Source organism: Siniperca chuatsi, linkage group LG20 (genome assembly GCF_020085105.1).
Source record: "Siniperca chuatsi isolate FFG_IHB_CAS linkage group LG20, ASM2008510v1, whole genome shotgun sequence".
In the NCBI taxonomy this organism is placed as follows: domain Eukaryota; kingdom Metazoa; phylum Chordata; class Actinopteri; order Centrarchiformes; family Sinipercidae; genus Siniperca; species Siniperca chuatsi.
In genome coordinates this window covers 9436410-9462014 of record NC_058061.1, presented here as the reverse complement: position 1 = coordinate 9462014, position 25605 = coordinate 9436410, and the positions used below count along the sequence as shown (strand labels likewise).

At 40.1% G+C, this 25605-nt stretch overlaps 3 protein-coding genes across 3 annotated transcripts; 1 reads left to right on the top strand and 2 right to left on the bottom strand.

Moving 5' to 3' along the window:
* Positions 1-532: 532 nt before the first annotated feature.
* On the bottom strand, positions 533-3831 carry LOC122867348 (leucine-rich repeat, immunoglobulin-like domain and transmembrane domain-containing protein 2). The gene is made up of 3 exons (XM_044178031.1): positions 3678-3831; positions 2703-3484; positions 533-2483 (listed from the first exon to the last, which is right to left on the bottom strand). The coding sequence occupies exons 1-3, from the start codon at positions 3785-3787 to the stop codon at positions 1696-1698; spliced, it is 1680 nt and encodes a 559-aa protein (XP_044033966.1). The 5' UTR covers positions 3788-3831; the 3' UTR covers positions 533-1695.
* Positions 3832-5830: 1999 nt separating this feature from the next.
* On the bottom strand, positions 5831-23509 carry lrit1b (leucine-rich repeat, immunoglobulin-like and transmembrane domains 1b). Its single transcript, XM_044178029.1, has 5 exons — positions 22946-23509; positions 8625-8886; positions 7816-8273; positions 7202-7507; positions 5831-7057 (listed from the first exon to the last, which is right to left on the bottom strand). Exons 2-5 carry the CDS (start codon positions 8744-8746, stop codon positions 5988-5990), a joined length of 1956 nt encoding a protein of 651 aa, XP_044033964.1. The 5' UTR covers positions 8747-8886; positions 22946-23509; the 3' UTR covers positions 5831-5987.
* Positions 12977-22047, top strand: rgrb (retinal G protein coupled receptor b). The gene is made up of 7 exons (XM_044178030.1): positions 12977-13393; positions 13766-13922; positions 14880-15001; positions 15531-15684; positions 15914-16031; positions 21270-21383; positions 21595-22047. Exons 1-7 carry the CDS (start codon positions 13318-13320, stop codon positions 21733-21735), a joined length of 882 nt encoding a protein of 293 aa, XP_044033965.1. The 5' UTR covers positions 12977-13317; the 3' UTR covers positions 21736-22047.
* Positions 23510-25605: the final 2096 nt, after the last annotated feature.

Below are 25605 nucleotides of genomic sequence, written 5' to 3'. Positions count from 1 at the left end.
AGGATCTGAGTACTTCTTCCGCCACTGCTCAAAATATTACATCATGTAGAAGAAAAATCATTATAATTATTTATATATTTTATATAATCATATTTAACAATAATTAACACCTTCTCATTTATCAGTAAAAAAAATAATTATATAATATGTGATAACAGATGCAGTGATTCATCTGAGGATGTGAACTGAATAAACATCATTTATGTAACACAATCAAATTTCCATCATATTAAAAAATATCTCTTTAAGTGATAGGTGCATTTTACTAAATAAAAAGGAACAAAATATTTTCAATTAGACTGAAAACACTAATTGAAAATGTACACCCTCTATTTGCCTGTACAATTGAAGTACAGACACAGTGAGCTCGGAGCTGTCATTAAATGGAAATATCATGTCCTGCTGACTAGGATTCAGATAGAAAATCTCTTTAATCTGCTTACGAGTGTATGTATAAATGCACGGAAAACACAGCTTATGTAACAAATCCTCTGAGTGATTGTGCTAAAAAAATCAAGAGTTTGTCTCAGCATTCGTCTTTGACTTCCCTTTAATCCACATCAAACATCATTTCATCCCATTACAAGACAGCAAATCTGGAGTCTGTAAAAAGAAAGACAATAAAAAAAATACGTATTTTTTCAACATAAAGAGGATTAAAATTCCTAAATCATGAACCAACACACAATCCTCTCGATTACAATTTAGTTTGGTGAAGTTAATAATAAAGAAATATACAAAGTATATTATGTAATACACATTTTTCAAATTTAGGATTGTATGTTTTTGCATTCAGTATCAAAACAGATCCAAAAACGGACCCAAAGAAATATCAAATGCATTTTAGCATAAACTTTTTTTGTTTGTGAACTTTTTGTGTTATATTAACACAGGTAATAACAAACTCTCCTTATATTAGGAAGAAAGGCATCTCCAGCTGATAGCATGATATATATATTTACAAGATGACTATATACTCAAAATAGCACCAGTTTGTGCTTCTCATGTATTAGTATTAAATGCTATCTTTTACAAAACCTAGAAGATCATTTAACAAAACTTGAATTTGTTCTGAAGGTATTTCCAGAATCCTCAGAGACTCTTCTGACCATCTGGATGACAGAATATTGTGTTTGCTGTACAATAAAGTTTTTTTTTTTGCTGGTTTCCACAGTTCCACGACTCTTTCCTAATCCAAACAAAGCCAGAAATGACATATGCCCTTGTACAAGTTGTACAGTGAACCAAAATATTTTTTTTTTTACTATCACTTGTATTTGTCTGTATTGATTTTACTTTCCATTATTTTATATTTTCAAACAAAATAATGTGATAATATTCTACTCTTGTAGTACAAAAACAGCAAGGAGATATGTAATTGCCGGCTTCCTGGATAAGAAAGAGTCTTGGGAAACAGGTTAAAAATCTTTTTCAGCGTGCAGTAGACAGAATATTTTTTCATCCAGATGGTTGGATGAGTCTTTTTTGGATTCTGGAAATAGCTTCATAACAGTGGTAAATTTTGAAACGACCCTCAGTTTTTCAAAGTTTTTATTTTTCAGAAAATCAGATGCTTACTGTAGCACTGTGACTCAAATGTAATTATAATACATGAGCACAAGCACAAACTGGGGCTACGCTCAAAACTGTCATTATTTACAAATACACATGTAAGTACATTTCTTGACTTTGATGCTAGTACATATGAGCTGCACTTCCTCCTTTGCACCTATCCTCAGACTTCCGCCTCTTTTTTGGCTTTTCCTCTGAGACCCCACACAGGCCTTCATCGCTGGCCGCCTGCAGGCTGTCGAAGGTGCCCTGCCTCTCCATCCCCTGCAGGTTCTCTCCGTGCAGCCAGCGCTTCTTGCACAGATCCACGCAGCGATCCACGCAGCTGAACCTGGCCTCCGTGGTGCAGGCGTACATGCCGGCCGGCACTGCCAGCACCATGGCGCACACAATGACAACAATGTGGATGAGCCTCTCTCTTTGCTCCAGCTCACTGATGTCACTTCCCGTCACGAAAACGATGCACTGGCCCTCCCTCGGCGGATGGTTCTTCAGGGTCACACACACCTCATATTTAGTGACAGGAAGCAGGTCGCTGACGGAGTAGCTGTTGATGCCAGGGCCGATGTAGATCATCTCCTTTTTGGGTGAATCATATTTGCCAAAGTGGATGGTGAACCAGGATTCTGCTGGGTTGGCCGTTGCTGCGTACCACTCAAGGGTGATACCGTAAACTGTCTGCTTGGCTATGCGGATGTCAATGTAGGTATTCTTATCAGACAACAACATGGGGACAGGTGGAAGGAGAGGAACAGAGGAATTGGAGGAGCTGATGTTAACCGTGATGCTGACAGAAGAGTTGCCAATGGAGTTGTTGGCCATGCAGGTGTAGAGTCCTCGGTCTGCCAGCTGAAGAGAGAGGATCACCAGCTGGGAGGAGGCGGTCTCGTCGTCTATGTGAGTCTGTTTAGCTGCAAGGAGAAAACATAGCATCATAGCGTACTGCATTTAAATCAGAGGCTTGTTTACATCTGATAAAGACATGGTAAGGTAATCCTAAAGAGGATGTTGTTCCTGTATCTTTTCATAAAGCAGATGCAGCCTGAAAGTTCAAGACATACCACACTAAGTACTGCCAGAGCGGGTTCACAACAGTTTAATGGATGGTAGTAATAAAAAAAAAATCTTACCAGCAAATCCTCTTATAATCTTCAGACTGTACATCCACTGTATGGTCGGGCCTGGCCTGGCCTTGACTAAGCATGTGAGTGTTACATTTGCTCCGAGAGGTAAAGTGAAGTCAGTCTCCAGGGCAGAGGCCACCGGCTTCATGCATGTTTTTAACTGGATCTCGTGGAAAAACTTGCCAGCTTTGGAGGCAGGGCCCGAGCACATCAAATAAGAGTTCATCAGAATGATGGGAGGGCTGACCACCCTGATGAATTCAACAAAGCCTTTAAGGCGACAATCGCACAACCAGGGGTTGTCATGCAGCGCCAGAACCACATTGGAGACCAGCCCTTCTTTCCCCCACACTTTCTCTGCTGTACGATAAAGAGGCCAATTAATGAAGACATCTTTTGATATGACACTAAGCTGATTTAAAGATAAATCTAAGTAGGTCAGTGTGGGTAAGTGTCTCAGAGCGTGTTCAGGCAGGACGTCCAGTCGATTGTGCTTCAGGTCCAAAATCTTCAGTTTCGGTGTGTCCTGAAACGCCGTCCATGGTACTGAAGTCAGCTTGTTCCCTTGTAGTCTGAGCTCAGTCAGGTTGGCCAGCCCCTCCAGGCTTTTGATGTTCATTAGGGTGATCTCATTGAAATTCAGCCAGAGGAACTCCAAGGAACAAACTTTAGAAAAAGATCCTTGAGGTAACTCGGTCAGGTGGCAGTTTTCAATTTGGATTTTAGTGAAATCATGTGGGATGTCCTCTGGGATTCGTCCCATGGAGGTTTCCATACATAGTAAAGACCTAGAAAGGTAAGATGAGATATGTTCAGACAAGAGAAGCTAATGACAAGTGTCACTTCACAGCTTGTACATGCACCATTTGCACATATTTATGGATAAGTTTGAACAATTTGGTTAGTAGGTTACTTTTAAAACGGGGTTAAGGCTAACATAACCTATTTTCAAAACTTCATGTAGTTTCAGTGGTCACTTACATTCCCAAGTTTTCATCTGTGCAGGAGCAACCGATCGGACAAGTTGATGTTCCAGGGGTGATGAGATAAAATACCAAAGCGATGCGTAATGCGACATAAAAGGTGTCCATATTCCTGGAGGAGCTTGTGAAATAGGCCTGTGAGGGCAGGACATGCCCATGGGCTGAATGGAAGAAAGCCTATTACCTTAATCTTCCTTGACGTAACACTTAAGACACCATGTGACATGTGAGACACACTTAGAAAAGGTGTAGCCTATTTATAGCAACGCTCCACTTTGTCTACAAAAATCAGATCTCCTCAAAAGCATGAAAAGACGCACCACAAATGTTGTTCAATCAAGATTCGGTGAGTTATGTTTGATTGTACTGCAGTTCTACTTTCAGGTATGACCCCAAACTGCTTTGCATTCATCTAATTTAATTTATTTGTCCCGAACCAAAGCACAGGCATTGACATGACAGGAGGTCCATCTGTATTAAGTGGGCCGGAGCCCGTCGGGCTTAGCAGCACAGAGTGGGAGGGCTGCAGAGAGACAGATGTCTGGAGAGGACTGTAATCTGACCTCAATAAGCTGAACACTGGTTGTCTCACAGGTTGTTAAAGGCTGAATCAGCATATAAAGCAAGTGTGAAAACAGACATTTACAGCACTGTAGTTTCAATCTTTAACAGACATTTTTTCCTTTAATGTCCAAACTTTTTATAGGCGCACGGCCTAGTTTAACAGGCAGTCTCCCAGTTATCATACAAGTTTGAAGTTAAGGACATAGATACTGGTCATTTCTTATTGTTAGTTTGCTTACAAGGCACTACACATCAACCTGAGACATTTGCCCAATTTCTTTAATAAATACTTGAGTTTAGTTTTATCTACCTAGATACTAGTTGCATACTTTTGTTAAAGGGCCAAAACAAATTGCAATGAAGTTGATTTAGCGTTTTTATTGACTGAGGGTGAATTAGATGAATCAGTTGAATTGTGTCATTAAATCCTAAATCTTGATCAGAGGACGCTGGTGTTACTGATTCTTCACTTTGTGTTAACAAAACTGAAGAAAGACGAGCAGCTCTGTGAGGCTGTACTTTGGCACAGAGTCTTTGAGTTTGAGTTAATGCTAACATGCATGTTTAGCAGGTATAATGTTTACCATGTTCACCATCTTAGTTTAACATGTCAGCATGGTAACATTTGCTACTTACAAGTGCAGCAGAAGCTGATGGGAATTCACTAGTTTTGCAGGTATTTTGACATAACCCAAAGTAGTGGACAAATTAAAATTTTGAGCTTATGATGCTGCCTGATGCAAAGTTAAGGCATCACCAAAGTTATTATAATTCACCCTGAGGAGAACATGAATCTCTGTACCAAATTTGACAAAACCACAAATGTCGACTTCATGGTGGTGCTAGAAGAAAAGTCAGGGGATCACCAAAATCATTAGTATTCATCCTCTGGGGACCATGGATATCTTTACCAAATTTCATGGCAATAGATTTAATGTATTTCAGTCTTTCCCTACAGCAGCGTTAATTTTTCAGTGAATTTGTGATCTGCATAATACGTGTTTACGTTCATCAAATGATACTTTTTAATGCGCATAGCAGGCTAATTTCTGCTTCAGTCAAGATGAATATTGATCTATTCAAAAATCAATATTCTGAGTTGTAAAAAAAAGTTTGAGCATATATAAATATAAAAAATATTTATTCTTATACACATTCATACATTCATACATATACATATATTTCAGGTCACAAATTAAAACAGATTATAAAATGTACTGTATTTTAGGTTTTTGACCCAACAGTAAACCTGGCACATTAACATCATACTGACATACAAAATAGACTAATAACTGTTGGTTCCTTTCATCTTTTCTCTAAATACTTAATGTTTTAAATAAAGATTTTAACACAATGCAGAGGTTACATCTTGGAAAAAAAAACTGATTGGGTTTTAGACAGTTCAGGGCAACATTTCAAAACATTTTCCTCTGCAAAAGATCCCCTTTAAAAGTGCATGATGAATTAAAAAATACTTACATACATTTACACCACATGTAAAATATTGATACTGTGTCATTGTGTATATTTTCCCTTTTTTTGCAGTCCACCAAATGAATGGTGGTTTTTATTCCCACAAGGCTGTAAAACATCCAATGCTGACATAGCTATCAGTGTCCTCTGAAGACCCCTAAAAGGGGATCATTTGAGTCCCTTGAGTCTCTGAGCACAGCGGTTTATCTATTCACATCACAGGCCGTTAGAAAAAAGTGCATCCTCTGGAGGCTGTGGCATACGTTTGGTTTTAGCAGAAGTACTCGTTAGGTGGCCCCTCAGTCCTGGCTGTGGCCTCTGAGTCAACACTGGACCTCGCTGAGAGCAGCCTGTTGGATTCATCAGGATTTAGCCTGGTCAGATACTCGCCCTCCATCCCTTTAGCTTTGGCCCCGGGGCCGAGGGTCTCAAACGTGACATACGAGTCCTGCATTTCCTTGGACTGCCGCCCCAGCAGCTTTTGGCAGCGCTTCTTTAGCGCCCCGCAGCACACGATCAGTGTCAGGGGGACAGCAATCACGCACGCCACAGTTATCACCACCACATTAATGAGCTTCTGAGTGCCACTGGCACTGGCTGCCTCATCTGTTGAGAAGATTACACACTGCTCCTTTTTCGGGATCAGGCCTTTGACGCAAACACAAGCAATGTACTTTGTCTTTGGCACAAGGCCGTCAATGGTGATCCGGTTCTTTCCTGCGCCTACATTGATCCGACGCATGTCTCTCTCACCAAATATTGCATATAGGACACTGAATTCTGTGGTGTTTGTGGCTGTAGGGGCTCGCCAGTTCAGAGAGACAGTATGGTCGGTGTCACCAATCACCTTCACCGAACGCACTACCCTTTTCTCCGGAGCTTGCTGCAAGGATGAGGCATTGGCTGCTAAGTTACTCAGAGCATCCTGCTCCACCTCCACCGGCTTCTGAGGGTCTGACGCCTTGCCTCGTCCATGAGAAGCACCGTCAGAGATGCTGTAGCTCTCGATCTCATACTTCCCGGTCACGCCTTTGCCATTGAGAGGTTCGATGATGGGTTGGGCAGCAGTGGTGGTTGGTGGAGGAACATATCTGGCAATAAGTTTCTCCTGGTATGCCGCTCTACCATTGCCACCAGGTTTCTTCCCTCTGGTTCTCTTAGAAACACCGCCACCAGTTTCCTCTGACCGAAAGGAATCTGTGATCACCAAAGAGATGATGGCATCTGCAGTGCCCACAAAGTTGGTTGCTTTGCATACATATTTCCCAGAATCTCGGTAGGCGACCGCAGGCACGCTCAGAATCGACCAAATGATGCCCTCCTTTGAAATCTCTTCCTGAACTGAAAAATAAAAAAGCAGACATCCACAAGGTTAAGCAGATTGACACAAAAAGAATAACTTTAATCTCACTGACACTTTGACTTGAACAGAAATAGATACTGTTCTAATCTAAGCACATCTGGAATTAGTTCAGCAGGACTCACCGGTGCCGTTCATTTTCTTGCCATCAGCGCGGCTCCAGGACAGCTCGGGGATGGGGACGCCAACTGTGCCACAACGCAGCAGGACGTTGTTGCCCAGTGAGCTTCGTACACGAGCCACGGCCGTGTGCACCCGAGGGCCCTGGCACCTCTGCAGCTCCGCTTCAGTGAAAAGAACCCCTGACAAGCTCTCCGGATCAGCGCACCTCAGCCTGGTGTCGATGAGAGCCACGGATGATGATGGGGATTTCTGAAACTGAACCAGATCGTACAGCCGGCAGTCACATAGCCATGGGTTGTCATGGAGACCTGCAGAGGAAACCAAGTGTGACAATGTGCCGTCAGTGAAAATGAAAAACTGATTTTTTTTTTTCAACTCAGCATCCTCATATGAACTACTGTTACTACCATCCAGTATACACAACATTTAAGACCAAGAACATGTGGCTGTGAGTTAAAATAAATAAAATTAGTCTGACAAATTGACACACAACAACTATAATTAGACTAATCCCTAAGTCAGCTTTAAATGCTTCTGGTGTCAAAGAAGCGGTTGTCATGCAAGGCAGCTTAGAAAGAATATGTTCCGGTATTCTTATATGTCACTTGATCCTCACCGAGAATTAGTTTGGAATCGGTGTCCTGGGATAGCTTCACACTCAGCCACATTGTGAGAACGTCAGCAGGAACGGTATTCAGACTGTTGCTGGATAAGTCCAGATAGGTGATATTTTTTATGTACACGGTGGCTTCGGCAGGGATGGTGGAGATCTTGTTGTTGTGTAAGTCAAGGAGCCTCAGGTTTGGCATATCAGTCAGGGACTCCCAGGGGAAGGAGGTGAGGGAGTTGCCTTCCAGCCGGAGCTCATCCAGGTTGTAAAGACCCTGGAAACTGTCAACATTCAGTGAATTCAGTGAATTGAAAGACATCCACAGAAACTCCAGGTTGTTGAGGTAGTGGAAGTTGTCACTTGAAATCCGTGTGATAGCTGTCTTTTCAATGCGCAGCTTCGATGTGTCAACTGGAAAATTTGAAGGAACCACAGTAATCTCTGGATCATTGCAAAGTACACTCCTGCAGGGAAAAAAAACGAAAATATGATTATTCATAATATGACATTTAAGAGGAACAATATTAAAGCTACTTTCAAATTGTAGGGGTTTGTAGAAGTGGATTTAATAACAAACAAAATATATTTTCTGACTCCATTTTACATATTTTCTTATTTGAGAAAAACGTAGTAGTCTATTGTTCAGTAACAAGCAAAGGAGATTAAAGGGCAACTCCAAGTTAATCCTCCACTATACAGAGTGACTGAGCAGGAGAAAACTGCAGTGAAAATCAGTTTTGCACACATCAAAAAATAAAACCCATGTACTGAGAATACAATTCAGAACAAGAACATTTAATAAGTGCCATATTTACCTTGCTTTTGATCCGTCACTTAATTTGTGGAAGAAGCAGCTGCATTGTGCAGGACATGAACTGCTCAGCAGAGGAAGAAAAACTAAAGCCAAACAAAAAGCAGCAGTAAAATGTCGACTCATTTTTTCTCCTGCAAGCTACTAAACGCTATGCAGCTAAACTACTATTGCAATAGGCGCTACAGCTCAGTCTAATGGGGCATCGGATGCATCGTGGTGGTTTGCAGGCTCACAGCTCCATACTGCTGCGACTGGTCTGAATCCTGAGATAAAAAGGATAGGCACGGATTAGTGAAGGACTTGGGTTATTTTCATTCACACGATTAGGCTATTGCTTCCTGGAAGCTGATAGGCTGCATAGTTTTTACTTTCATTCTCAAGGAAATACTTTCCACTAGTTGATTGGATGGTTAATTATGGACACAACAAACTGTACAGCACTTAAATGAAGCGGAGGCTGCAGGTAGACACAACAGAAGCCCCAAATCTACCTACAATATTTGAAACATTCAACTTTTTTTCATGTCGGCTAGAAAGATTTTAAAATGAGGAATTCCTTAACAGTTTTGAGATATGTTTTGTTTTTAATGCTTTCATTTTTTTGAATTAGTGTCAATATTTTCCTGTCAAGTCATATTATATACTGCCAAATGTTGGAGTAAACACTATAAGAGTGACAGGCCTCCAATCCCACAAAGGTCGTCAAATAAAACGTCAGGACCCCTGTCCTTAAATTATGCTAATTGTTCGACGTAGTCTGCGAAATGTTTAATGTTGACAGACTGTAGTTTGCATGGAGGCTAGAATTAAGCAACAAATGGCCACTAGATGGCAGTGTAAAGTTGCTGCCTGTATTGACTGCATTGTGTTACTCACCTTCTTGTTATTAGACACAAACTTAAGAATCAGAAATACTTTATTGATCCTCAGGGGGAAATTGGTCATGTTACAGTTGCTCCCATTCTAGAATATAAATATATATAGGCGTAGAGACATTTTAAGAAAACAGAAAATAAGAAACACAAGAAGTATGTAAACATATGTGCATTATACTATAATGTAAACAATATATATAGAAAAAAATAGAAAATAAGAAATGTGTTAAAATATGTGCATCATACTACAATATATAACAACAGTGTAAATAATAATGCTTAGAAATGAGATGTATAAATGTGTTAAAATGCTAGAAAAGTACACATAGGAATAATAGTTGAAGTATAAATGCAGTATTAATGCCAGAGTATACCAGAGTATTCCACAGTTGAAAGTTGAATGAAAACCCAGATTAATGACCCTTGACAGCACTATGTAACCCATTCAGTTGATCACTGGGTTAAAATAACAAATAAAGACTTGTTCGTAAAACGTGTCTTTCATTTGAGATTATCACCATCTTTTATGTTTATGATTTTTGACTTACAAGAGGAGTATAAACTCACTCACCCAAGTTTGGATTTTTGCAGATCATATAAACACCCAGTCATCATCTTCTCCTTTGTAAATGCAAAGTCAAAGAATTATGTGAGCATAAACTCCAATTTTTAAGATTACTATTATACACTTATTCTGTATTATGTAGTTATAATTTTCAGTAGTATTCTGCAGAACATGTTCATATTTTATGTGTGACACACTTTGTGGATGACAGACGTGTTGTCACAGTCTCTGTGTTTATCACAGGTGCAGAGGTTTAAAGACATGGCTGTCCGGCGGGATTTCAAATCCTTTAATCCAGCCATCTCTCTGTCTCTTATTAATACATCTTTGTTCTATTTCTTTCAGGAGATTTGTCCTGAAAGAAATAGGCAGGACCTGGGAAAACCTCCAACCCTGTACCTTTCCCTACCCCCCTCTCCCATCTGACCTCAGTGGGACACATCTTGGATCAGGGGTCGGGAAGGAGATGATATATTGTCTCAAGGTCCTACATTCAAAAATGTCTTTATAGTAAAAGTAAAAAAGTATTTGCAAGAATAAATGTTCTCCTAATGAAGAATGGCCCCTGTCAATGTTAAGTTATTGAAAATCTCCATATTTGGAGAAAGTGAAATAATGAAAAAATGAACTTTTAAAAAACTGGAGATACAAAATGAAATAAAAAAAAAGATTTCTCTAATCTAAGAAATGTTCATTTATAACACTTTGGATTGTATAAACAAATCCTTAGCAAGGCTGTTTTTTCATTTCCTACAGTGGTGGAAGAAGTATTCAAATCCTTAAGTAAAAGTAGAAATGCCAAAATGCTCCATTACAAGTAAAAGTCCTGCATTCAATATGTTAAGTAACAGTACAAAAGTATTATCAGCAAAATGTACTTAAAGTGTCAAAAGTAAAAGTACTCATTATACAGAAACACTCCTTTCTGAGTGATATATTATTAATAATATATTGTATTATTGGATATTATTACTAAATGTTGTAATTTGTCAATGTTGTTATGTACTTTATACACTACTGGTTAGTTTAATAGTAAAGCACAGCGTCTTTTACAGGCTCATCATATGTTTAGTATGTAAAATTTTAATCTGAAAATTAACTAAAGCTGTCATATAAATGCACAGTAGTAGAGTAAAAAGTACAATATTTCCCTCTGAAATGTAGAGAAGTATAAAGTAGCATAAAATGACAATATTCAAGTAGAAGTACCTCAAAATTGTACATACAGTAATTTAATAAATGTGCTTAGTTACTTTCCACCACTGCATTTAGCTGTATCATACTAAATGTAAAATATGAATGTAGTATCTAGCATCACATATGCATGCATAAATGCATAAATGTCCCTCTGAACTGTTGTGGAGAAAAAGACAAAACTCTTCCCTAGCTGAAAACTGTATTTAAGTATCATTTCTAATGTTATCACTTGATTCTTTTACAGGAATAAACAAAAATATTTGTTTCAGTTTTTCATCTTTGCCCCTGATCTTCAGAGTCTGTCGGTACAAATGCAGTTTCAACACTGAAACCTTTGTTTCATTGCAAAACCAGCAGATTATGATGGCGCAATCAGCCAATGCATTAATGTGCAACCAGTGCAAGGGTGCAAGCACTTTGGAATAAATATGACAGACAAGGTATCCAGGTCAGTTAAAGTCATGGGTTTTATTCACAAATTCCTCCATTAAGTTAAGGCTTTAAATGGTGCTGACTTTTGTAAAGCATATAGCTTTTTGGTCCACTGTCCCTCAATATATATCACAGAAAGAGAGTAGAAGTTTTTTCACAGTGCTTCAACTTGCAAATGTTAAAAAAAGTTGAAAGCTATAAAGCTAAAAGTTCTTCAAATTAAAAACAAGTCTTTTTGTTATTATTTCAGTGTTTGGCATTTGATTCAAAATTGAGTTCATAAAAACACAAAACAAACCTCCTAAACAAAGATTACAATTTACACCAGTTGATCAATCCACTGCATTCATGTTCTAGACCGGCTCTTACTTCATCACACTCAGCTGCAGTAGATTATAACAGATTGTTTAATTGAATCTTTTGCATTGTGAAATTGTCACTCTGCTGCTTTATGTTCCTGCGCGGCTTCACACTGCACCCTCAGCTTCTGACAAACACTCTTATAGCCCTCTTGTTGGGATTTAAGGCAGCGGGCAAACATCACTGCTGCAGTTTATCTGTAAGACATCAACAGTTCTGCTGCCACATTTGAGTCGCATGTGTCAGAGCAGCAGAGATAAGCATCAACACTCAGCTCTTTTTTTTTTTTTGCTGAATGTAAGGAATGTGGATGGGACGTTGAGCTTTCAGACGGGACAATATGGGCAGTTTGAGAAAAGGCTATTATAAGTCTATTGGGACACATCATTACTTCATAGTTAATGAGTGTGTGGTAATCTGTGAACAGATTAGTGGTGCAATCAGAATCTGCCCAAATGTTACATTTTAAAAGGTTCAGGCTGCTGCGAGAGCCAGTGGTCACTTTTCTGCTGTCCTCGTTTTTTTACAGGGTATTTTGGTCAACAGTTCAAGACAGATACATGAGTAAATGAATAAGGTCCTGATGCCTTCACAGACTTTTCATCAGTAGTGTTATTATGCCATCATTGCCTCTTTATTTCAGAAATGCCAATTAGCAAAACATATTCTCTAGGAAAATGAGACATCAAATAAAAATGGAATTTAAAATGAAGCTGAATAACCACTGAACAGAGTGATTTTACTCTGTGTGTGGTATATTTAGGAGTTATGTGTGGTTGGCTTTGGGCTGATTGACAACTCAGAATGATCACATCTAAAAGTCAGCCTATCAAACAACGTTGGTTAAAAACAACATTTCCTATGTTTCCATTCTCTTTTCTTATCATCCACAACAACATAGACACCGCCCTCTGAATTAAGTAAATGAGTTGAGGGTAAAGTTCGTCTCTCTAGAAGTTTTCCTGCAGAAGCCTAAATTTACTCAAACTGACAAAAATCACAGCAGAGCCCTGAAACAACAAACTTTAGATCAAACACTTGCGCAGCAAACTTTTGGCGATCCCAAACTTGCAGGTTTGAAGGGCGACTGCTCGTTAGGACATTCTTCAAGGGATTGCAAAAGGGGTTTTATTAAGATTAGTCTCTTTATGCTTTTTCACGTGAAAGAGCCTTTATAAGGCGTCATTTTGGTAGAGACGGTGGTGTGCTACACAACACGAAAAGGACTTGTGTTTTTGTGCAAAGTTTAACTTGTGCATTTCAACATGGCAGTGCATACGTTACCGGAGGGATTCACGGAGTCTGATATGTTTACATTCGGCTCAGCGCTCCTTGTTGGGGGTAAGTGGACCGAGGACCGAGGAAGACGTGTTTCTACAGGAATTAAAGGGCCAGTTCACTCTGAAAGCATTTGCTTAGATAATAAAAGCATCTTAAATTATGAAAATCCCAAACATGCATCATTATATTTTAATTTTTCTCATGGTGATGTTTGAAATTTAGAAGTTTTTGAGTTACAAGCTTGCAGGCAAGTAAAGCTGGTTTAGCCTACTCTAAACTTTTAAATATAGGCGTACAGGGCTTTGATGTTTGGACACTTTGTGGTGCCTGAGGGTGAGATCAGGGTGATATGACTGTGCTGATGAATTCAGACAGTTAACAGTGTGAGACAAGAAATTAAAGGGGCATTTCTCTTCTTTCTTCCTCTTTCAGGCATGCTTGGATTCTTCCTCAATGCCATCAGCATCGTGTCTTTCCTCACAGTGAAGGAGATGCGGACTCCCAGTAACTTCTTTGTGTTCAATCTTGCTGTGGCTGACATCTGTTTGAATATTAATGGACTCACAGCTGCATATGCGAGCTACCTCAGGTATCAAACAAAGGACACACTGAGATTTTAAAGTGCTGTTATTTTCCTTCTACAGGCACTTTTTTGTGTAAAGTTCACAGTTTTCAAGCATGTTGGAAGTTACCTAACATGATCTTAATTGAAATGTAGCAACATTTAACTAACTTAATATTTTTATATTATTTAAATAATAATTGTTGTGTCCTGTTTAAACCTCTTTATATTATACCTCTATATATTTTAGTGGTTCCCAACCTGGACGTCAGCAGGGCCGGATTAACCCACTAGGGGGCTCCTATTGACCCCCCTTATTTATCTCGTGCTCTGTGCATGGTGTATGCATTGTCTATGTATTAAGCACAAATTTATTTAGTAAAATGAACTGTGTAAGCACAATAAACTGAAATAATAAAGGCCCTAAAACTAGATTTTAACTCAGAAAATGGGTCCTTAAGATCAGGAGTTGCCTAAAAATATTTCCTATTATTTCAGTTTATAATGTGGTGCATACAGTATTAACAAACAAATTACCATTTTATTAAATTACCACAGACTAATTGCCACATAGGAGCTGAAGGGTTACAAGATGATTAACAACTTTTTGACTGACTTTTTTTTTGGTGAAACACTGGAGAGTTTTACCTTTTCAGGATGTTGACTAAAACAATCTGAGAAGGGCACATCACTTTTTGGTTTAACTGCTTACAGCTCATAGACATATGCAACCTATGATGAAGGGTTGTGAGTAGGCATTGTTTGGCTATAAAGGGTCACACGCCAGAAAGGTTGGGAACCAGTGAGTTAATTTGAATCAGCTGCGTAAAATCATTATTTTGTGACCACTGTGTTTTCAAAAATGTAACCAACATGCTTTTACAGCCTGATATATTCATATAATAACACTGTTTTGTAATATTGGGTATAGGCAACATTCCTCTGCATGCTGTAGTAATGGTTCAAGTTTCTTGTCTTTTCTAGATATTGGCCATTTGGTCAAGATGGATGTGCCTATCACGGTTTTCAAGGGATGATAGCGGTCCTGGCGTCCATCAGTTTCATGGCTACCATTGCTTGGGACAGATATCACCAGTACTGCACCAGTGAGTACAAAATATCACAAGTACTGCACCAGTAAGTACTACTCACTGCACGGAATAGCAAAATATAGTCCATTATAAATCACTAATACCCCGTGAAAAAAATTATTAAAATAAAAAACTTTTAAACATAATGGTAAGATATACACTTAAAACACTCATATTGTATTGTTAAGTTTAAGCTGCTCTAATCTATATGTTGAGAATTATCACCAACTCTGCAAATTACCCTCAAATCTGCGTTTTAGGGTCTTTGAGCTCATTATGTGCATGTGGCATGCAACTTTACTGGTTTGGTTCACTCTCACCGCTCTCATAGTGTCGTTATTTTTAATCAGGTGGCTAGAAACACCTTAGATTCAGTCACACCTGTTTTTGTTTCTGGTTGAAAAGCAGACAAACTCAGCAGAAATTGCAGAAAAATGTCATTACACGTCATCTAAACAAACAAATTAAACTTTAATTCTCTTTAAATCCTAATCAAATGTTTACTCACATCCAAATGACATGAATGCATGTTTTAATTCTGTAGGACAGAAGCTCTTCTGGAGCACTACTCTGACGATGAGCGGCATCATCTGGATTCTTTCCATCTTCTGGGCTGCTGTTCCTCTCATGGGATGGGGCGTCTATGACTTTGAGCCTATGAGGACTTGCTGCACACTGGACTACACCAGAGGGGACAGGTAAATAAATAATGAATATACTAATTATACTAAAACAGGAATGTTGGCATTTTGAAACTGGACATTTTGCTGTTGTTTTCATCACTATCAATTCATATCGCAATGTCTAAAAAATGGTAATTACTTATTTTGACAAAACACCATCTAGAGTCTAGAAATGTAGCTATCCATAGCATTTTGACAAATGTTTACCATAATACATATTTTTCCATTTATCTCTTTTTAACAGGGACTATGTGACCTACATGTTAACTCTGGTGCTGCTGTACCTGATGTTCCCAGCTTTCACCATGATATCATGTTACGATTCCATCTACAAACACTTCAAGAAGATCCATCACCACAGGGTAAATGTGCTGCAGTATTCTCAAAATCCCTTTCAAAGGAACACTCCACTTCTTTTTTGTTTTGATGTTAGATCAGATTTGGCAGAGAAAATGCACGTTTCTACTTAACTTGAACTGGACTGGTTTGTTTTAGCTGTTCCTGTAGTACACAGTGTCCATTGTGATTGTTACATTTGGACACACAGTGATGTCACCAGATACTGGAGTTGAGTGAGCTCACTGACATCTCAACAGTGATCAGTGGCAATGTGGGGAAAAACAGCTTGAATGTTCCACATTTCGGGAAATATGGTTATTCGTTCTTGCAGAGAGTTATAAACTCGATACCGCTCTCATGTCTGTACAGTAAATATGAAGCCACAGCCAGTAGGCAATAAGCTTAGCTTAGCATAAAGACTAGAAACAGGGGGAAACAGCTAGCCTGCCTCTGTCCACAGGTATAAAAATACACCTACTAGCACAGGTAGACTGAGACTGAGCAATCTGAGGAAATGCACAAACATGAGAGTGGTACTGATCTTCTCATCTAACTCCTGGCAAAAAGGTGATTAAGTGTATTTCCCAAAATGTCAAACTATTCTTTTAACAAAATCTTTATGCAGGCGCAAAACATATATCTACACTGGTGAAGTGGCATTTTTCCAAGGTGTACTGAGGTTTTTCCATTTGTTTCCATTCCGTTTAATTGGCAGCTGTTTTCTACCAAAATGTTTAAAATGTTGAAAATTGTCCACAGCGAATTACCAGGACACTGTTTCTGAAAAGACAGGTCCATGTTGAGTTTGTCATAGATAATTTTATGTGCTTTTAGAGCCACAAACAAAATTGCGTGCACCTGTATAGAGGTGGTGGCAGAGTTTTTAGAGGCCCCCTTTGAAGGAGGTAAAAAGAGCTGATGTCATTAGCCAGGTTTTAATCCAAATGTAGTGCAAAAATTCCCAGAAAATCTGCAAAAGAAAATGTGAATTAATGCAAGTTTCCATCCACTACTGTTATGCAATATTAGGAGTTAAACGCATTGAGATTGGTTGCGATAATTCTCCAGTCTGGTGCCATTAAACCATCACAGAAGAAGAGGGCGCAACATAATGTAATTAAAAGAGCGCCAGTCAAACAGTGGAAAACAATGTATAGTAGAAAAGGTGATATAGCATTAATGTTTGTTTCATGTTTTAATTTGAGCAATGTTACCATTTCCTCTTCGCTCCACACAGATCTGATGTTTTCTTTTTTGGCTTTTATCAATATATCAACTTTTCCAGCTCTGCAAATTTATTTTCCAATTTTTGAAAATTTGCATTAAAACAGGTGGACAGAAACCCACTTATTGACCTCAATTGTTACTAGCCCATATCACACTCACTGGTAAAATATATATGTGTATATATATATATATATATATATATATATATATATATATATATATATATGTGTGTATATATATATATATATATATATATATATATATATATATATACACACACACACATATATATATACACACACACATATATATAAATGGGCTACTGGAACAAGACGGAAATGGGCGAGATGCGATAACAAGGCTCTGTTGGAATGCTACTACTCCAGTAACCCTAGTCAGAGGGGTTACATGCACAGGATGTGGGATGAATGGTTACTTCGAAACCCACAATCGAGGCTTACGGCGAAGCAACTAGTAGCTCAGTGTTCCAACATCCACAAGCGGCAACTGCTATCACAACTTGAGATTGACGAGGTACAACACAAATGCTACGGCAAGGGGGAGCCAGGACTACAGGTCAGAGGGGAGCATCCAGCAGCTCCCCAACCAGAGATTGGGTACGAAGCCCCAAGAGAAATCACGCTGAACGAGGCAGCGACTGACCTGAAAGATAAGATCATGGCGAGGATGAATACAAGGCAACCCCGACGCCAACTACAACGGCTAAGTGAAGTACCATCAGAAAGTCTCCTAGAAGATGTGAATGCAGCATTGAGAGCGATCCCTACCACAACCATCACTGAAACCAATGAGCTGATATACGCCTCAGCAGCAGTGATCCTAGAGATGCTTGGCTACAAGAGCAACCATGGGAGCCATGAGAGACAATACCCACCATGGAAACGAAGGTTGGAGGCAAAAATCAAGGAGGCCCGGAGAGAAGTGAGCCAACTGACAGAGGCTGAGAGAGGTGCAATGAGAAAGCAAGTACCCAAGAAGTACAACCAGATGCCCATACCTGAAGCACTCGAAACTGCCAAACAAAGGCTCCAAGCCTTGGCCAGCCGCCTAAAGAGATACACGAGAGATAATGAAGCCAGAAGAATAAACCGGCTGTTCGCAACTCAACCTACGAAAGTGTACGCTCAATGGCAGGGTAATAACAACAGCAGAGCAGACCCACCAAGGCTGGAAACTGAACAGTACTGGAAAAGTATATGGGAAAGGGAGGCATCACACAACAGCGATGCACAGTGGCTGGCAGCCCTGAGAAAGGACCACAGCAACCTCCCTGAACAGAATCCAGTCACCATCACAGCGGCAGACATCCAAGAAAGAGTCTCAGGTATGAAGAACTGGACAGCACCAGGCCCTGACAGGATCCACACCTACTGGCTAAAGAAGCTCACTGCACTCCATGAGCGCCTAGCAGCACAAATGAACCAGCTGCTAAGAGATGGGACGCACCCTGAATGGCTTACCGAAGGGCGCACAATCCTGATCCTGAAGGATCCCGCAAAGGGTACAGTCCCATCCAACTATCGGCCAATAACCTGTCTCTCCACAACATGGAAGCTCATGTCAGGCATCATCGCGGCTAAGATAAGTGGACACATGGATCAATACATGAGCAAAGCACAGAAGGGCATTGGCAGAGGAACCAGAGGAGCCACACACCAACTCCTGGTTGACAGAACAGTCACCCAAGACTGCAGAGCCCGACACACCAACCTGTGCACTGCCTGGATTGATTACAAGAAAGCATATGACTCAATGCCGCACACATGGATCACTGAATGCTTAGAGATGTACAACATCAACAGGACTCTAAGGGACTTCATTGCGAACTCGATGAGGCTGTGAAAAAAACCACCCTTGAGGCCAATGGTAAGCCACTTGCACAAGTATCCATCAAATGTGGCATATACCAAGGAGATGCTCTGTCCCCACTGCTGTTCTGCATAGGTCTGAACCCCCTCAGCCAAATAATCAACAAGACTGGCTATGGATACCGACTCAGGAACGGGGCCACCATCAGTCACCTCCTCTACATGGATGACATCAAGCTATACGCTAAGAGCGAGCGGGACATCGACTCACTGATCCACACCACCAGGATCTACAGCTCTGACATTGGGATGTCATTCGGGCTTGAGAAGTGCAGTCGAATGGTGACAAAGAGAGGGAAGGTAGTCCACACAGAAGGGGTCTCACTCCCAGAAGGAACAATAGCAGACATTGAGGATGGTTACAAGTACCTTGGAATACCACAGGCAAATGGCAACCTCGAAGAGGCAACAAGGAAGACGGCAACGGCCAAATACCTCCAACGAGTAAGGCAAGTCCTAAGAAGTCAGCTCAATGGCAAGAACAAAGCCCAGGCAATAAACAGCTACGCCCTGCCAGTGATCAGATACCCTGCGGGAATAATAAGATGGCCAAAGGAGGAGATACAGACCACAGACGTTAAGATGCGAAAGCTCCTCACCATGCATGGAGGGTTCCATCCCAAATCCAGCACCCTGAGACTGTACGCTAGTCGTAAGGAAGGCGGCCGTGGACTGGTGAGTGTGAGAGCCACTATCCAGGATGAAACATCCAAGATCCACAAGTACATCCAAGATAAGGCCCCAACAGATGACGTGCTCAGGGAATGTCTCAGGCAATGGAGAACAGAGGAAGACGTGCTGGAGGAAGGACCATCATGGGAGGACAAACCCCTACATGGGATGTACCACCGGAACATAACTGAAGTGGCTGATATCAAGAAGTCCTACCAATGGCTAGAGCGGGCTGGATTGAAGGACAGCACAGAGGCACTCATCATGGCTGCACAGGAGCAGGCCCTGAGCACCAGAGCAATAGAGGCCCAGATCTACCACACCAGACAAGACCCAAGGTGTAGGCTGTGCAAAGAGGCCCCTGAGACAATCCAGCACATAACTGCAGGGTGTAAGATGCTGGCAGGAAAAGCATACATGGAGCGCCATAACCAAGTAGCTGGCATAGTGTACAGGAACATCTGCACTGAGTATGGACTGGAAACCCCGAGGTCAAAGTGGGAAACACCTCCAAAGGTGGTAGAGAATGACCGAGCCAAGATCCTGTGGGACTTCCAGATCCAGACTGACAGAATGGTAATGGCGAACCAGCCTGACATCGTGGTGGTTGACAAACAGCAGAGGAAAGCCGTTGTGGTTGACGTGGCGATACCAAGCATGGCAACATCAGGAAAAAGGAACATGAGAAACTAGAGAAGTACCAAGGGCTCAGAGAAGAGCTGGAAAAGGCCTGGAAGGTGAAGGCAACAGTGGTGCCCGTGGTCATCGGAGCACTCGGGGCAGTGACCCCCAAACTGGAGGAGTGGCTACAGCAGATCCCTGGAAGAACACCAGACATCTCGGTCCAGAAGAGTGCAGTACTGGGAACAGCAAAGATACTGCGCAGAACCCCCAAGCTCCCAGGCCTCTGGTAGAGGACCCGAGCTCGAAGGATGAGACCACCCGTGGAGGGTGAAGGACAAAGTTTTTTTTTTTACATATATATACACATATATATATATACACATATATATATACACATATACATATATATATACATATATACATATATATTTACACATATATATACATATATACATATATATACATATATATACATATATATATACATATATACATATATATATTCCAACCCTGTGTTTGCAGCACACCTTTGGCCACAAAAATACCAAAAGTGCACCCACTACCCACTCCACATCCCACTGGCCTCAGCATGTACACACAAGCTACTATATAATGAGCAGAACTCACATTATTTGGCTAAACTTTCACATTTCACTGTTTCATCTTGTCCTCCTCAGTCTCTTGAAATTAGCTTATTTTAAAAGTAATTGCAGCATAACTGACTTCAGTGTAGCCTATCAAGCTCTAACTGACAAAATCGAAATGTTTTCTTATTTCCAGCTGAATATTGTTAATACTAAACCATCAAAGTGTAATATCTTCAGTAACACAATGAACTTTATTTTCTAGTTTAACACCAGTTTGCCCTTGAGGGTAATGCTGATGTGTTGGGGCCCCTACGTCCTCATGTGTATCTACGCCTGCTTCGAGAACGTGAAGGTCGTATCTCCAAAGCTAAGAATGGTGAGCAGTTACCAGCAATTGTAACAGTTTGTAGGAAAATACAGTCAAAATGATGAAAAAGGAAAAGAAGGAAGTCATGTTACAATGTTTTCATAACTGATAGAAATGATGGCCAAAACTACAAAAAATGAGACCCAAGGTGTAATAAACTCAAACTGTCCTTTAAATCAAGTACTTGAAAAATGATAGAAACACTTGTTTGTGCCCGCAGGTGCTTCCAGTTGTTGCAAAGACAAATCCCATCTTCAACGCTGTCCTCTACTCTTTTGGAAATGAGTTCTACCGAGGCGGAGTGTGGCACTTCCTCACTGGACAGAAGATTGTTGATCCGGTTATTAAGAAGTCAAAATAAAAGGAAACTCAAATGTTCTGGCAAAACTCCAAAACCAACATTTCCTCTTATGATAGGTTCCTCATACTATTGGTAAGGTGTTGTAAACATCAATGAGCCATTTAGATGTCTGTACAGTTGTAATATTTTCACATGTGGACAGTAGCTGAAACTATGGACGATCTCTACATTTGGAGCCGCCACAGCAGCCTCATGCTGGATTTGTATAAATCTACAAAATGTATGTTGCAGGTAATTTGTATTTAACCTGCACTGCTCCTCCGTCCGTGTTAGACCACTAACAATAAACACATTGCGTTGCTGCTCTCCTTCTGTATGCTCCATCTACTTTAAAGTGGTTTTGAACCTGAATAACTGAGCTGCTGTAAGTAAGAAGCCTAATTTCGACAGTTGACCAGCATCTAGAGGTGCCCTTTCATGGCACGGCTGTCTGAAGCTAAGCAGATTAATCAATTGTGTTTTTGTTAGGAAGACTGTTTGAGGTGATGTAACTTCTGTACATAGTAAGGAAGCATTCACTGTGTTAAGATTGTATTATGCAATTATACTATAGTCAGCACCTGCGGCAAACACCTCAAAATAGCTTATTATTTAAATGCATAAACTGAAACAGATTTTTATCTCATACTGCCTTACCTTGGAGCTACTCATATCAAAATTGTATGGTGTATTCTAGTTCAAATTCCCCTAAAAGAACTTATTCAGCAGTTTTGACACTTTTTACATTGTGCTGAGTTGTTAAAAAACAAATGTACAGCCCTTTCTAGTAAGACAAATTGCAGACTCTGGTCTTGTCTGTATTTCTGTCCATGCACATGAATAAAGTCGCCAATGTACATAAACACATTGTTTATTGAGAAGACCAGATATCAAAGATTTAAATTAAGATCAATCTTAGGAATGAAGGTAGGTTGAATGACAGATAACAAGTTATGCAGGTAGACTGAGCAATTTGTGGAATTAAATCCCAGCTGACACCAACCTGTCATGGCAGCGATATTAATAATACCAGCATTAAAATTTCTTTTGTTGTACCCATTTCCTTGGATTACATGCATGCATGTAATCTCTTTTCTAAACACGAGTCACATTTAAGGTGTTATGTCAGACCGGGCACAGAGAAGAAAAGACTGCAGCACATCTCTGAGCTGCTAAATACATGCACTCCAGAAATAAACCACAGTGAGAGAAAGTCTGTTGTCACACTAACCTCAGAGGTGACTGACGTCCCTGCCAAGCAGTCGTCAGCAGGTGAAATCCTCTCACACCGTCAATGGCAGCGTCTTAACAGAGGAGTCAGCCTTAATTAACAACAGTCACACAGGTTCAGAGCCATCTACAAATAGTCCTTACATTAGAATAATAACACATAGTGTTTAACTCTTGAATTGCAGTGTTTAGCAGCATGCAGCAGCCATGATACATGTCTAATGAAGGCATAATTTAAAATGACCATTGCTCACATCAGGGGATTACGTGACCAGAAGGGAAAGCATCTACATCTTCACAGTATGAAATGTGTGATTCTTTTAAAGAATGGGACAGAAGGCTTGAATCAACTCAGAATCAATGTATAACCACTGACCAAACTCAATGCCTGATCAACTCAAAGTCATTCATTCTAGATTAAAGCAACAGTGAAACTATAAATTAACTCTTTTTTTCAATGTAAAGCAAGTTTTTATTAGCTAATGTCAGTCAGTCGGTCCACCACTGGTCCAGAGGGAGATATTTCAACACCAATTGGATCAGAATCAAAATCAGAAATAATTAATCCCCGAGGGGAAACTCTTTTGTTACAGCAGCTCACTATCACGTCAGTGCACACAGGAATAGAAGTACTAAGCAAAAAATATAATACACTTATAATAACAAATATAATACACATTTATATGAAATTTTGTACAGAGATTCGTGGTCCCCAGAGGAAGAATCCAGACAGAATACAGACTTTGGTTATCCCCTGAGTTTTCCTCTAGCGCCATCATGAGGCTGACATTTGTTGTTTAGTGAAATATCTCAAGAAATATTCATGTTCCCCTCAGGTTGAATTGAAATCTTTTTTGGTGATCCCCTGACTTTTCATCTAGTTCCATCATCAGGTCAAAATGTTAATTTGTCCAATACTTTGGTTTATGACCAAATACCTGCAAAACTAGTGACATTGCAATTAGTGGCAACACTTTGTGTTACTGCTAATTGGCAAATGCTAGCATGCTAACAGACTAAACTAAAATGGTGAACATGGTAAACATTATACCTGCTTAGCATGTTAGCATGCTGACGTTAGCATTTTGCTCAAAGAACCGCTGTGCCTAAGTACAGCCTCACAGAGCCATTAGCACGGCTGTAGACTCTTAGTCTTGTTACATTACAAAGGGGATTTGTAATGTAGCATTTAGTTTCTTCTTTTTAAAAGTCTGTGTCAAAAAGAAGCTGAAAGTAAGTGTAAACTTAAAAGTTGAAAGGAAAAAAGACTCCCCTAATCAGAAGCTGACTCTGTTGTTATACAGCTGACTCTTTAGTGTCGATGTCCTTCCAGCACATGAACAAGCTCTTCTCATTAGCAGGTATTAAATGTTGAGCATAATCATGTACTTCCTCATAAACTTTACTGATCAGGGTTTTTCTCAGGAAAGACTGAGGAATCCAACAGATAAGCCTCAAATTCTTGGAAACAGTCGTCCCTATGACTGACAGCTGATTACGAGACAGCGTGTGTGGACTAGTGATCTAATTCAGTCAGAGATGTAGATAGAAGCAGCAGTAATAGCAACAAGCTCACAGGTAGAAAGGAGAACGACTTGTGACAGACAGATATAGTCTCATTGAGCCTTCTTCCAACACGTACAAACACCAAAATCTGACTGCAACCCTAGTCATTCAGTAGAGTCAGGATTTAGATCACCATCCACCCACAAGGTGAGGTGAAGGAGTTCCTGATTGTGCTTGAATATTAACGATAAGTGTGTTAAATCTAATGCTCGTCACAGACAGATGGTGTAAAAAAGAAAAACATCTGTCATGAAAAACCTTATGCCGCACAAACAGCAGCCCCACCACACATGGGTGCACATGTGACATTTTGAGAGATTTAGTTAATCAGAGTCATATTCTGACGTTAAGAGCACCAGATCACCAGGGCCGTAGCCAGAAATTTAGAAATGCTGAGGCCATGAGTTCCCCTGGTGCAACCCCAACTCACCAAGAAATCTTTGATATCAGGTTGAAATTTTTCCATCCTTTTAATCATCTCATCGCCAGTTCTCTAAAATATTCTCCTCACATGAGGGCCCTGTATTCCCAGGGCCCTCTTTCCCCCAAGTCCTACACCCCTGCTTGAGCATATAGTTTAGCAGCAAAACTGTCAAACTAAAGAAGCACTTTCTGAAGCACCAGTGGCATTTGAAGATCTGGATGTAATAAATCAAGTGCTAGTCATCATTTGACACAAGCTCTGATGCAACGTATTGAAACAGTGCACTTTGTAGGGGTGATACAAGCTTTCGGAGCCTCAGTGTTGTCTGCTCATCACTAATAAACACCAAAAAAAAAAACTAACTGTGAAATGTTTCTGACCATTTAATTCAACTGTCCAAACATACAGTATTTTCTGTATATTTTATTTCCCCTACATGATGGCCTAATAGCTGTTTCCAAGCCTTCTGCACACTGATAGGAATATAACTCAAGGGTAGAAATATTGAAAGAATAACACAAAAATAAAAATAATAAATCCCTGAATTTAATGTTTGGCCTAAAATAGTCCAATTTAAATATGATAAAACAAGCCTTAAAAAATCTGCCATCTGTAATTTGTGTATGACTTTAAAATGTACATTTTTCTTCAGGTTGTTAAAACTCCCAAAT